The sequence below is a fragment of the Alligator mississippiensis genome, chromosome 1, assembly GCF_030867095.1.
Source record: "Alligator mississippiensis isolate rAllMis1 chromosome 1, rAllMis1, whole genome shotgun sequence".
Classification (NCBI taxonomy): domain Eukaryota; kingdom Metazoa; phylum Chordata; order Crocodylia; family Alligatoridae; genus Alligator; species Alligator mississippiensis.
Window position 1 is genome coordinate 348,128,140 of NC_081824.1, and position 14,837 is coordinate 348,142,976.

The following is a 14,837-nucleotide window of genomic DNA, read 5'->3' on the forward strand; positions in this document are numbered from 1 at the left end:
ACCTTCAGTACACTGACAACTGTGTAATCCTCACACACACAGACTGATTTGCAGTCCACCCTTGATCTATTCTCAGGTGCCCATCATACCCTGAGACTCTTCCTTAGCATTGGGAAGACCAAGGTGCTCCATCAGCCTGCCCCAGCACAAGCTGCCCCCTCCCTCCACAAATTACTATTGGTGGAGAACCCCTGAAAAACATCAAGCATGTCCCATACCTTGGCAGTCACCTCTCCCAGTCAGTCTTGATGTAGAAATCAAACATAGGATTAATCTCCCAAAGCAAGTCCTCTTCTCTCAACTTTGTCATGGTAAGAGGACCCGTGGAGGACAGAGGAAGCATTACAAGGACACCCTGAAAGGACATCTTAAGAAAGGTAGAATCAACCCTACAAATTGGGAAGTACTGGCTGGTAACAGGTCTCAATGGCGCTGCACCATACATCAAGCTACAACCCATTTCAAAGTGAACTGTTTTGCTCAGAAAGCCAAGAAATGGCAGAGGAGGAAGGAAAGCGCATAACATCCCGGCCAAGGGGTTGTGATCCACCCAAGGCATCCCTTGTCCTATCTGTGGAAAAAAAAATTGCAGAGCATGGATTGGACTCCTAAACCACCTTAAAACTCGCTGGTAATCCCCTGCCTTGGTAGACATCATCCTTGTTTTGAGGGATAGCTGATGATGATGATTTAGAGAACAAGTAAGACCACCTTTACTTCGGAAAAGAAGTGCACTAAGTGGGAACAGATAAGAAAAATATTTAAGTCTTTATCTAAATGATTCATTTAACACCATATGGAAATACACTCTCTCATAGTTCTGTCTTCCATCTAGCAATAACTTTTCATACAAGATGTATTTGATAGCTCCACTTACGCATTGAGTCTGTAGTGTTTCAAAGCTGTGGGTGGATTTGTCTAGCTACTAAAATCCTTAATGGAACACATTTTGTAAACACTGGTATTATCTGTATTCACTGTGGCACATTTAATAATACTACAGTAATACACAAAGTCACTATGTCGTGTCTTGGCTAAATTAGAGGTATATATAATACCTACCTGGAAGAAAAAGCATGAGAGCAAAGAATAAAAAATTAAGGCCCCCTCTACACTTTACATGTATTAATTGGTTAATTGCACAATTACCTAGAGACTGGCTACAAGTGCAAAGTAGCTATCACAGGACAATAAAACCTCCAACCAGCTATAAAGTTAGACCTAAAAGATGTGTACTAACTTTACAGCTGGTTGCTATCAAGCTTTAAATTTGTACATGCCCTAGCAGCAGAAGGCAAGGAGCGTGTTCCATTGAGGAAGGACAACAGGTCAGGCCTCCCCAAGGTGGGAAGGATCGAGATGACTAACACCAAGAAGAAGCACTGGGTGGTGGCAATTGGAGACTCCCTTCTATGGGGGGGACAGAGGGATACACCTGCTGACTTGACCTGTTATCTTGGGAAGTCCAGTGCTTGCCCGAAGCCCAGATCCAAGATGTCACAGAAGGATTACCAAGACTCATCTGGCCCCCATGCTGCTCCATCTGGCCCTCTGACTACTACCCCATGTGGGTACCGATAGTACTACCATGGAAGACCCTGAGCAGATCAAAAGTGACTACAGGGCTCTGGGTACAAGGGTGAAACAGATGGGCAGGATCTCTTTGATCCTTCCAGTGAAAGGAAAGGGTGCATCCTGCAGAGCAATGCCTGGCTGCGCAGGTGGTGTTGCCAGCAGGGCTTTGGCTTCTTTGACCATGGGATGATGTTCCAAGAAAGATTGCTGGGAAGAGATGGGATCCACCTGATGAGGAGACAGAAAAGCATCTTTGCAGATACACTCACTAACCTAATGAGGTGGGATTTAAACTAGTTCACCAGGGGATGGAGACCAAAACCCTGAGGTAAGTAGGGAAGTGGGTGACCTGGAGAAACAGTAAGCAGGAGGGGGCGGCAGGGGAGGTGTTCTCATTCTTCCTGAGAAATCAGGGCAATTGACTAGTTAACTTGGGTGTCTATACATGAAAGCACAGAGCCTGGGAAACAAGCTGGAAGAACTGGAAGTCCTCACACAGTCTCAGAACTCTGACATAATTGGAATAACAGACTTGATGGGATAACTCGCATGACTGGAGCACTGTCATAGATGGGTACAAACTGTTCAGGAAGGACATGCAGGGGAGAAGAGGAGAAGGAGCTGCACTGTAGGTAAAAGAGCCATATGATCGCTCAGAGCTCCAGTATGAAACTGGAGATAGGCCTGTTGAGTGCAACAAGGGTGATGTTGTGGTGGGGGGTATATTATAGACCACAAGGCGAGCAGGAAGTGGTGGATGAGGCTTTCTTCAAAATCCCAGGACCTGGTTCTCATGGGGGGCTTCAGTCACCCTGACATTTGCTGGGGGGGGGGGGGGGGGAGAAGAGGTATACAGCAGTGCACAGGCAGTCCAGGAAGTTTCTGGAGAGTGCTGGGGACAACTTCCTGGTGCAGGTGCTGGAGTGGCCAATACTCTTCTTGACCAGCTGCTCACGAAACAGGAAGAATTGGTGGGGAATGTATTGGTAGATGATATCTTGGGCAGCGGTGACCACAAGATGATTGAGTTCAGGATCCTGAGAGCTAACAGAAACCTGGTGGGATTCTTCCCACGATGGGGCAGTACACATTGAGGGTTATAAGCTGCAGAAAGGATAGAGTGGGGAGGAGAGGAGGGGGAGGGGTTGCGCTCTATGTCAATGAGCGATATACATCGACCCTTATCAAAATGGAATTGGAGGAGGAGAAAGTAGAAGGATTGTGGGTTAGGTTACATGGAGGTCAAGGAGAAATGGATTTGATAGTGGGTGTCTGCTACAGACCCCCACACCAATGGGAAGAACTAGATTTGGGGCTCCTGAGGCAGCTCTCGGACACCATAAAAACTAGGGAGGCGGTAGTCATGGGGGACCTAAACTACCCAGACATCTGCTGGGAGATGCAGACAGCAAAGTCCCACCATTCAAGCAGGTTCCTATCCTGCATACAGGACCTCCATCTGACGCAGGAGGTACATGGTCCCACTAGGGGGAATGCCTTGCTGGACCTGGTATTGGCAACAGGGGATGACATGGTAGGAGATCTACAGATCAGTGGTCACCTGGGGGACACTGATCACCAAGTAACAGAATTCACCATAAGACGTCGAGTGGGAAAGGTAACTAGTAGGGTGCAAGTGCTAGACTTTAGGAAAGCTGATTTCAATGAACTCAGGCGTTTAGTCAAGGACGCACTGCAGAGTAAGAGTTTTGAAGAGATGGCAGCCCAGGAAGGGTGGCTGTGCCTTAAGGAAATGATCCTTCAGGCACAGAGGGAGACAATCCCGATGCGGGGAAAAAGGGGGAAAGGGGCTATGAGGCTTCCTTGGCTGACCAGAGAAACCCAGAGCAGCCTACGGGCAAAAAGGGGGGCATATACAAAGTGGAAACGGGGAGAGACTACTAAAGAGGAGTATACCTCCTCTGCTTGCACTTGTAGGGAGGCAGTTAGAAAGGCCAAAGCTACCATGGAGCTGAGGATGGCATCCCAAGTTAAGAATAACAAAAAATTGTTTTTTTAGATATATAGGGAGTAAAAGGAAGGGCCAGGGTGGAATAGGACCCCTACTAGATGGGCATAAGCAACTGGTGACGGACAGGGGGGACAAGGCTGAACTCCTCAATGAGTTCTTTGCCTCGGTGTTTCTAAGCGAGGGACAAGACAAATCTCTCACTGGGGTTGTAGAGAGGCAGCAGCAGGGCGCCAGACTACCAAGCGTAGACCCCGAGATGGTGCAGAGGCACTTGGAGGAACTGGATGTGTTTAAGCCGGCAGGCCCGGATGAGCTCCATCCGAGGGTACTGAAGGCACTGGCTGACGTCATTGCGCAGCCACTGGCAGGAATATCTGAATGCTCATGGCACATGGGCCAGGTCCCGGAGGACTGGAAAAGGGCCAATGTGGTCCCCATTCTCAAGAAGGGGAGGAAGGAGGACCCAGGCAACTATAGGCCAGGCAGTCTCACCTCCATCCTTGGCAAAGTCTTTGAAAAAATTATCAAGGCTCACATTTGCGAGAGCCCGGCAGGACAAATTATGCTGAGGGGAAACCAGCATGGGTTCGTAGCAGGTAGATCATGCCTGACTAATCTAGTCTCTTTTTATGACCAGGTTACAAAACACCTGGATGCAGGAGTAGGGGTAGACGTCGTTTACTTAGACTTCAGGAAGGCCTTCGATACAGTATCCCACACCATATTGGTGAACAAGTTAAGAGGCTGTGACTTGGATGACTACACAGTCCGGTGGGTGGCGAACTGGCTAGAGGGTCGTACCCACAGAATCGTAGTGGGTGGGCTGGTATCGACCTGGAAGGGTGTGGGCAGTGGGGTCCCGCAGGGCTCGGTCCTAGGACCGATACTCTTCAATGTCTTCATCAGCTACTTGGACGAGGGAGTGAAGTGTACTCTGTCCAAGTTTGCGGATGACAAAACCGGGGGGAGAAGCGGACAAGCCGGAGGGCAGGGAACAACTACAAGCAGACCTGGATAGGTTGGACATATGGGCAGAAAACAACAGAATGCAATTCAACAAGGAGAAATGCAAAGTGCTGCACCTAGGGAAGAAAAATATCCAGCATACCTACTGCCTCGGAAATGACCTGCTTGGTGGCACGGAAGCGGAAAGGGATCTTGGAGTCCTAGTGGACTCCAAGATGAACATGAGTCATCAGTGTGACAAAGTCATCAGGAAAGCTAATGGCACTTTATCATGCATCAGCAGATGCATGACGAACAGAACCAAGGAGGTGATAATTCCCCTCTATCGGGCGCTAGTCAGACTGCAGTTGGAATAGTGCGTGCAGTTTTGGGCGCCACACTTCAAGAGGGATGTGGATAACCTGGAGAGGGTCCAGAGAAGGGCCACTCGTATGGTTAAGGGCTTGCAGGCCAAGCCCTATGAGGAGAGACTAGGGCACCTGGACCTCTTCAGCCTCAGCAAGAGAAGGTTGAGAGGCGACCTTGTGGCTGCTTATAAGTTCATCGCGGGGGCACAGAAGGGAATTGGTGAGGCTTTACTCACCAAGGTGCCCCCGTGGGTTACAAGAAATAATGGCCACAAGCTAGCAGAGAGCAGATTTAGACTAGACATTAGGAAGAACTTCTTCACAGTTTGAGTGGCCAAGGTCTGGAATGGGCTCCCAAGGGAGGTGGTGCTCTCCCCTAACCTGGGGGTCTTCAAGAGGAGGTTAGATAGGCATCTAGCTGGGGTCATCTAAACCCAGCATTCTTTCCTGCTTATGTAGGGGGTCAGACTCGATGATCTATTGAGGTCCCTTCCGACCCTAACATCTATGAATCTATGAAAGGAAGGATGGAGAGCAGCAGAGTAAGGACCCTGGACTTCAGAAAAGCAGACTCTGACTCACTCGGGGAACTGATGGGGAGAATTCCCTGGGAAGACAGTCCAACGAGGAAGGGAGTCCCGGTGAGCTGGTTGTACTTAAAAGGAACCTTACTGAGGGTACAGGAATGAACCATTCTTATGTGCAGGAAAGCTTGCAAGCATGGCAAGAGTGGCCAAGGTCTGGAACGGGCTCCCAAGGGAGGTGGTGCTCTCCCCTACCCTGGGGGTCTTCAAGAGGAGGTTAGATAAGCATCTAGCTGGGGTCATCTAGACCCAGCCCTCTTTCCTGCCTATGCAGGGGGTCAGACTCGATGATCTATTGAGGTCCCTTCCGACCCTAACATCTATGAATCTATGAATCATGGCAGAAGACCAGCTTGGCTTAGCAGACAACTCCTCAGTAAACTAAATCACAAAATGGAAGCTTAGAGGAAGTGAAAACTTGGACAAACAACTAGGGAGGAGTATAAGAATACACGCTGGACATGCAGAGATGAAGTCAGTAAGTCCAAAGCGCAACTGGAGCTGCAGCTAGCAAGGGATGTGAAGGGTAACAAGAAGGGTTTCTACAAGTATGTCAGTAACAAGAGGAAGATTACAGAAAGTGTTGGTCCCTTAGTGAATGGGAGAGGCAACCTGGTTCACAGATTATGCAGAATAGGCTGATGTACTCAATGCCTTTTTCACCTTCACAGGAAAGGTCAGCTCCCAGACTGCCGCACCTGGCAGCATAGTTTGGGGAGGAGGTGAACAGTCAACAATGGTGAAAGAACAGCTGAGGAACTATTTAGAAAAGCTGGACATATACAAGTTCATGGGGCTAGATGGGATGCACCTGACGGTACTGAGGGAGTTGGCTGATGTGACTGCAGAGCTGCTGGCCATCATCTTTGAAAACTCATGACGATTAGGAGAGGTCCAGGATGACTGGAAAAGAGCAAACGTAGTACGCATGTCTAAGAAAGGGAAAAAGGAGGATCCAAGGAACTACAGACCAGTCAGCCTCACTTTCATCCCTGGAAAAATCATGGGAGCAGATCTTCAAGGAATCCATTTCTAAGCACTTGGAGAAGAAGGTGCTTAGGAACGAACAGTCAGCATGGATTCACCAAGTGCAAGTCAAGCCTGACCAACCTGATTACCTTCTATCATGAGGTAACTGACTCTTTGGATGCAGGGAGAGCAGTGGATGTGAACTTTAACTTTAGCAGGCTTTTTGATACGGTCTCCCACAACATTCTCGCAGGCAAGCTAAGGAAGTATAGTCTGGATGAATGGACTGTAAGGTGGATAGGAAACTGGCTGGAACATCACGCTCAGAAGGTAGTAATCAATGGCTTGCTGTCTAGTTAAGAGCAGGTATCAAGTGGAGTGCCCCAGGGGTTGGTCCTGGGGCTGGTTTTGTCCAATATCTTCTTCAACAACCTGGAAGATGGCATAGAGTGCACCGTCAGAAAGTTTGCAGATGACACCAAGCTGGGGGGAATAGTAGATGCATTGGAGGATAGGGCTAAGATTCAGAATGACCTAGACAAATTAGAAGATTGGGCCAAAAGGAATCTCATGAGGTTGAACAAGGACAAGTGCAAAGTCCTGAACTTAGGATGGAACAATCCCATGCACCAGTACAGGCTGGAGGCTAACTGGTTAAGCAACAACTCTGCAGAAAAGGACCTGGGGGTTACAGTGGACAGTAAGCTGAATATGAGCCAACAGTGTTCCCTTGTTGCCAAGAAGGCTAATGGCATACTGGGCTGCATTGTTAGGTGTGTTGCCAGCATGCCAAAGGAAGTGATTATTTCCCTCTATTTAGCACTGGTGAGGCCACATCTGGAGTAATGTGTTCAGTTTTGGGCCCCCCACTAAAGAAAGGATGTGGACAAACTGGAGAGTCCAGTGGAGGACAACAAAAATGGTGAGGGGAGGACAGGCTGAGGGAACTGGGCTTATTTTGTCTAGAGAAGGATTTAATAGCAGCCTTCAACTACCTGAAGTGGGGTTCAAGAGGTTGGAGCTAGACTGTTCTCAGTGGTGGCAGATGACAGAACAAGGAGCAATGGTCTCAAGTTGCAGCAAGGGAGGGTGCCTAGAATGCTGGGTGCTGTTCAAGGGTGAGTGTAATCTGGCATTGCCAAGAAATTCCAGGGGAGAGGAAGCTGGAAGCAAACCCAGAAAACTTCAGGAACAGGATTGAGACTCAGGATGGGACACAATTTTGCCACTCTGATCCCGAGGTCAAGAAACACAGCATGCAGTGGAAACGCACAGTCTCTGACCTCCCCAACATTTAAGAAGATAGTATCAGTTGGTAAATGTCTCAGAGACCATTTTTATGGGACATTAAGGCTAGGTACAGACATTCAAAAAGCCCGAGGCAAAAATCAATCTAAGTTGCACAGTTTTCTGTAAATGGCAGAGTTTAGATTGGTAGCAAACAGAACACACGCTCACCCTTTGGGGGAGGGGGGGACGGAGGGAGAAGGAAGAGAGTGTGTGTGGTGGTGGGGGGAGGGGGGGCATAAGTCTCAGACTGGGTTCCACCATTTTTAAATCAGTCAGTGCGCCAAACTTCTGTTCTGTTATGGGCACAGACCAGTTTCTGATCACTTATGCTGGTAAAAGTGTAATGTCTGTACCTGGCCTAAGAGGGTAAACAGAACTGAGTATCATCCAGCTGGTCAAACCATCAACCGAAGTACTGGGTTAGTGAACTGTTGCATTTCCAAGAAACCATGAAGAATGAGTGCTGTGAAAAATCTGAGTTGAGGAATACTGCTTCTCTAGGAAAATGCATCACTACACACATCCCAGGTTTCAGTGAGCACAGACACCAAAAGCGATCATGAACCACTTTACCACTCAACCTGTTCACTAGATTTGGTTCCCTCTGACTTCCACCCATTCCCCACGTTGAAGGAAAATCTTCATGGGAAGAATTTCAATGACAAAAATGAGCAACAGCACCAGTCAGGGAATTTCTTGACATGCAGTAACTAGAACTTCTGCAAGATGAGCAGAACCAACCCGCACTGACCAATTCCACTGATGCCAAGGGAAATATATATACTGAAGAAACGAACAGATAGTTGGAGATGCATCACTTTTGTACTTCCCCCAGGCTAAAGACTACCTAAGGACCCCCTCTAAACTTATGTCAGGAAGAATGACGTTTGACTAAACTTCCGGCAACTTCCAAAACATGTCTTCCTGTTGATTCCAATGGAGAGACTTTCCCACCCCTATATCCCCAACATAGCTCATTCAATCTCCATACCACTTACTCAGCAAGCTAGAGACTAAATAGTCATCGCCATGGCCCTCTTCTTTAATGACTTATCATTTAGTGGGATTAAAAGGGAGTCATTCCTGCCTTCGTTTCTGTCCACACTAGATTTGCTCAGAAATATCCCAGAGTTTCAGCTGGTACTGCCAGAACAGAAGCTCTGGTATAACTCGCTGTTGGAGTTTTGAGAAGTAATAGCTGTGTTTGTCTGAAGTCAGGCAGAAGGCAGGCTAACTTACAGATTAGCTAAATTAGAGTTGTATTAGCCTTTGTAAGCAGTGGCTTACTTCATCAGATTCTATGAAGGAACTTTTTAACATGATTGTATCATCTAAGCCTGCTCAGACAGTCAAGAAGACTGTGGTAGTCATGAAACAAAATTTCCAGGCAAGTCCTCTCACTAACTTCAAGCTTCTCTTGTTGATTCTCTGGTATACTCATGATGAATTGTGTACCATTTATAAAATTAACTAACTACTGCATACAAATGTCATTTATAAAAGCTTTCAGGAAATACCCTACCTCCTTGGTGACTTCACTTTCAAAGCTATTAAAAAAAGTAAGGGCAATTCTGAATAACTGAGAAGTTCAGTACAAATCTTGCAATGTCTTTATGCCAAAATACCATTGCATTTCAGCTCCTTGAATGACAATATCAATAACAAGAAAAGAGGCATAAAGATCCCACAGCAATACCCGACTCCTGCAGCTCTCAACTGGTGATCAACTAGAGTGCCATGGTATGCTGCGGTGCCTTGAGATCCTTTTAAAGGTATTGCGGTGTGCCAGGCAATGCTAGACTGTTAGGTGTGCAAACATGATTCACAAGGTAAACCCAGAGATTCCAAATAGGAATTCATAGTGTTAAAAAGCCCACAACAGGTCAAAATGTTTTCGAGTTCTTTGCAACAGAAGAATTGGTCTATTATTTTTCTGTATTTAAAAAATTGGTGACAACTAAGAACTGCAAGTCCCAGGCATGCCTTGAATCTATCAAGGGTGAGAACCACACTGTTCTATAAAAAACTTCTACTATATAGATGCCTTCATTCCCCCCATCACACCATACACAGAACAAATGCAGAAAGTGGTGTGAAATCCTCTCCCTATTTTGTCTAATCTAATACAACCCAAAAGTCTCAGACTGAAAACAGAACTCTTCTGTTTCATCTTTTTTCGGCATCTTTCTGTCTATGCAGCAAGCGCTAGCTAACTCTCAGAAGCTTTTGGGAAAAGGGAAGAGATAGGAGAATGAAGACCCTTCCAAAACAATTACAGACTGGAAGTGGCCAGGGAAGAGCAGCAGCGGTGGTGGGCAGGGGAAGTGGTGGCCACTGGAGGGCGCGTTGGGGGGGGGGGGGGAGTGGTGGCAGTGGCAGGTGGAAGCAAAGTGGCAGCTTGGTGGAAACTTGCGGCCTGCACTAGTGCCTTGGGGCTAGACCAGTGGAGACCCAAGGTGGGGTGGAAGGCAGGTGGAGCCTGGGCTAGTGGGGGTGCAGGGTTCACCTGGCTCCATTGTGCAGGGCTTATGTGCAGTTCCCGGGTTCTCTGCCTGTGTCACGCGTCTGGGGGGAGCCCTACATGATGGAGCCTGCAGCCTAGCCCCGCTTACTACTATGCACAGGTCATGGGCAACAGCAGGGAGCTCCATGCTATGGAGCCAGACTGGCTCTGCCCCTCTCCCTGCTGCCCTGGCCAAGCCCCATGATCTCCACCACTGGCTTCACTGCACAGGGCTCGAGCATGTAAGCCCCATGTGATGGAGTCAGCAGCCCAGTCACATGCAGTAGTGGGGCTCACCAGGACCATGCACCACCAGGGGGATCCACCTGCTGTTGCCGCTGGTGACAGGGACTGTGCACAATGGGGAAGCATGTTTGTGGGGGCCCCCCCAGACCCAATCATACACATGCACCCATACCCCACAATCCCCCCACACCAACCCACCAACCCACTTATCCCCAAACATACCCCCCACAAACCCCTCATACCCACCCACCCACACCCCCAACCCTCACATCTACACATCCTCCCACACCCACCCACCCACCCACAAGAGTAAGACTTCATTTTGAGCTATTATGCAATCACTTCTATGCACAAGACATACGCACACAAATCGGGAAAAAAATATTTTTTGAAATAAAATTCAAATACGTTATTGTAGATGTTTGATTTTTAGTATATAATTTGGTTTTATTCTGGTTCCAAGATAGCAAACCCCTTCCCAAAAGGAGTACTTCTGGGGGTAAGGGGAGGGACAAAATAGTGGCGAGGAGGCAGGGAGCAGCTACCCTTGTGGCTGTTGACAGCTCCCCAAAACTTGTTAAGCAGCCCTCCAGTTGAAGTAATTGCCCATCCCTGTTCTAGGAAAAACTTGGGGGATTTTCCTGTTGTTAGAAGTGAATGCAATGCATCAAAACTGTTCTCATTGGAAGTCTTTCCTGAAAGTTTCCCTGTGAAACAAAGCATTCTGCTCTCAACAGAACAGTAACATGCAAAGTTAAAAACCAAAAAAAGGCCAATAATAAGCGGCCAATTATTCTCAAACAGGATTTTTTTCCCAACATTCCCTTTGTTCTAAAGTTAATCCACACAGCTGTTACTGTGTCAATAAAAAAGTGTCAATAAGAAAGTGAGCAGCAGGATCCCTGAGAGAAGGTAAGCTGAAAACTTGCTCTTAGTTTGGGAGGAGCAGAGATAACCAATGGGATGCTGAGCAAGAATCCGTGGTAAGCACAGAACAAGATAAATTATATTTATGTTGAACAACATGCAATTAACTGCAGTTGAGCCCTGACAGCCACAACCACAGCCAAATAATACAGTGGTATGCAAAAAAAAAAAAAGTAAGAGCCTTTTAGAGAAGCAGCAGCCTAGCCAGGGAGCCCGGCAGGCAAGGCAGAGTGCAGCAGTTGCAGGTCGCTAGGGCAATAGGTTAATGGACCAATTAGCAGGTACCTGCAGGTGGTTAACTGACAGGAGGCAGGCAGGGCCCTAGGAGCTTATAAACCCAAGGTTGGGGCTGGCTCAGGGAGCCTCTCCCTTGCAGCTGCAGGGGAAGGAGCTCCTGCCCAGGAGAGCCACCCAGGGACGCAGGTCTGATTGCTCTGCTGCCTGTAGGAGCATTTGGACTCAGGAAGCTCACAAGGAGTCAGGCTGGGAGGTAGGTTGGCTCAAGGGTGAAGGAAGGTTTGCTCTCTTAAAGGGCCAGAGGGCTACCTTCACTGTTGAGATTTATGTTATAGACTGAGGCCTTGTGTTTATACTGGAGGTTTGGGATGGGGCTGTCAGGGGCAGTTACAGAAGTCCCATTAATACTTGAGAGGCATGCAGTAGCTGTGAGCCCTGCCAGGGTAGGCTCAAGCAATTACTGAGGCTGGAGTGGGCAGAGTGCAAGGCAGCAGTGAGACAGAGGCCAGGGGCCCAGTACCAGAGGGCCACAGACACAGGGGTCTGGCAGACAGGGGCCAAGGGCCCTGCACCAGAGGGGTGCAGACACACAGGAACCTGGGACCTGGCAGACAGGGGCCAGGGGCCCAGCGACCAGAAAAGACGAGCAAGAGCTAGTGCCTTAAAGCCAGGTCCGATACAGTGGGTACAAGCTAGAAGGCCTAGCTACAGTAAAAGGATGGAAGCCGAGGAGACTGAAGCCCCAACAGAGGGAACAATGTTATAGTGCGACTCCCCACGTGGCACGTAGCGCTGGCAGACTGTGGCAGTGGCAGCAGCAGTGGGCTGGGTGCTCAGGGCATTTGTGCCTGATGGGGCACAGCTCTGGCCAGCGCTGCACATTGCAACGAGGGGCGATGCATTGGTGCACCTCTACTCAAAGCCTCAGACATTAAGGTATTTTTTCCTTGAAATTCCCTCTAAGATGGAAAGTGCTATTATCCCCATGGGACAGGGGAACCTGAGTCACAGAGAAGTGAAGACTCAGATCCACAAAGAAGTATTTAAGCATTCAGCACCTGAGCACAATATAACTTTTCATTTCTAGGGGAATCAATGGGATACCTTTTTCATGGATCTAGCTTTAAGAAACCTGCTCACAAATCACAAAGGGAAGTTGGGGTACAAGCCAAGACTTGAATCTGGGTCATCTGGGTCCTAAACTAGTGCCCTAACTATTGGGTGTATAGTTCTTCATATTCATTAGTATTGTATCATTCACACTTCTAAGACTGTAAGAATAAAGGCCAACATTATCAGTGATTGAGATACTGGAACTGAAGATACTGAGGTCCAATATTTAGGGGGAGAGGATTCAGCACTTTTTTGAAAGTCCAGACTCTCCAAAGTGTCACAGGCTATGTACCCACTATACACTATGAAAATCACTATGCATCTCTCAAAACAAGCTATCTGACCAAGATTAAGTGGGGGAATTTCAAACCCAGGACCAAGTGATAATGACTTACTGTTAGAGGTTCTCCCTGAAGAGCCTGTAGGATAAAGTTACTGACAACTCTGCCATCGTTCATATGCATCCGAGGACCAAAGGTATTGAATATTCTGGCAACTCGCACTTCAACTCCTTCCTGCAAACAAACAAAACAGCATGTCTATATTATGAAGATTCCTCCCTGTTGCCTATGATGGAGACACCCAAATTAACTTTTCTCCTAAAGATTTCCTTCAGTACAAGAATTTTCAATACAGTTTTTTAAACACCTGCTGCTTCCTTACCTTAAGACACACCTACCCCTTCCCCTCCCTGGCTCTATTAGAAAATGCATATTACAAAACAGTTGATTCTAATTATTTATTACAATTATGCACCACTGTTGGAACATCTGATGCTTTCTTTACCATATTTCCTTCTAAGGAGAACTGATGTCACATTTTTCAGTTTAATAGGGTCTTCCAACAGACACACCCTCCAGATTTTTGCAATATCACAACTTTCCAGTTAGAAGCATTTCCATATATTGCAAAGTGGGTACAACTATGTGAGATTTTCCCTGGCCTACAGAGTAGCTAATGGCTAAGCAAAAAGCAGGACCTTTTTAAGAAGGGTTTTGTTGGTTTGTTTGTTTTTTTTTAACTTTAAGTGCTGAGCTCTCTGTGTCCAGAAAAAACATAGGCCCATTTAAAACAGTGCTTATGATAAAGTGGCTTCATAACTGTAGTAGGTTTGGAGTGCTGTTAGAACTACAATGGTCCAGGAAGCATGCAAAAGGATTTTTGGTGATATCGTTTATTTGGACCAACCATATAGTTGGAAGAGTTGCTGGACAAGGTTTCAAGCATCAAGTGCTCTTCCTCGGGTCTTCATAACTGTGAGTCATTAACATTACTGATGCACTGTAGATCACTGGCTAACATCCTGCTCAAAAACTCTGTTACTTATTTATAGGCTGTTTAAGCACTTTAATGCTTATCGAAGCTTTTAATCTGAGAGAGATTTTCATTATTCTCAGTAAGGCTTTGTAAGAACTATGTTAAATCTTAAAGTAATCAACACAGCAAACTGAATTTCAAAAAGCAGAGCCAATAGTGATCCTGACTCTGCAAAACTGCAGCACTGAGACAGTCTATCTACAGATTTTTTACCCCCCACCACTGGAACAAGCTTTGCTTCAGCTAAATTCTTAGAGCCAAATCCTCAGCCTGCAGCGAAAGGTTCCTTAGTCATGCTGAGTCTTTTTACATTCATCCTCAGCATGACTGAATGTAAACAGAACATACTACCATGCCGAGTCAAAAACACTGGTTTGACTTCTGATGCATCTAGAAAGCTTCACCTCTGGAAGTGATGTATTTGCTGCTGATTCACAAGTGGCTAAAGTCATAGCCACAGCCTCTCTGCGTTGCAAAAGAATCATGTAATTTCTTAAAAAAATATTATGAACACAGGGAGCAGTATTTTTGAACAGCCTGCCTACTAACTTTACTATAGCTGGTTGACATTCCTTGTAAAAGTGAGACTTGAAAAATATGGTAAGAAATAAGCTTATGGATTTTCTTCATAAGAGAATACTTTCTCTTCTCTACAAATACATTCAGCTTCACTTCAGAAGATTGCACCTTGAGCTCATGTGCTCCTCATTCAAGGGAGATCATGAGGTTACCATTTTCCTGGAAACAGGTTTGCTTGAAAGAAGTTTAATTTTTGATCCATCCAGATCTCA

General features: G+C 46.9%; 1 protein-coding gene across 3 annotated transcripts in view; it reads right to left on the reverse strand.

The window, feature by feature from the left end:
• The window catches only part of UXS1 (UDP-glucuronate decarboxylase 1), a 101,323-nt gene that overhangs the window by 15,112 nt on the left and 71,374 nt on the right, over positions 1-14,837 (reverse strand). For all 3 annotated transcript variants that reach the window (XM_006265920.4, XM_019485014.2, XM_059721030.1), the window contains exon 10: positions 13,125-13,244. In XM_006265920.4, the coding sequence (XP_006265982.1) occupies positions 13,125-13,244 (120 nt within the window). The remainder of the gene's footprint in view (positions 1-13,124; positions 13,245-14,837) is intronic.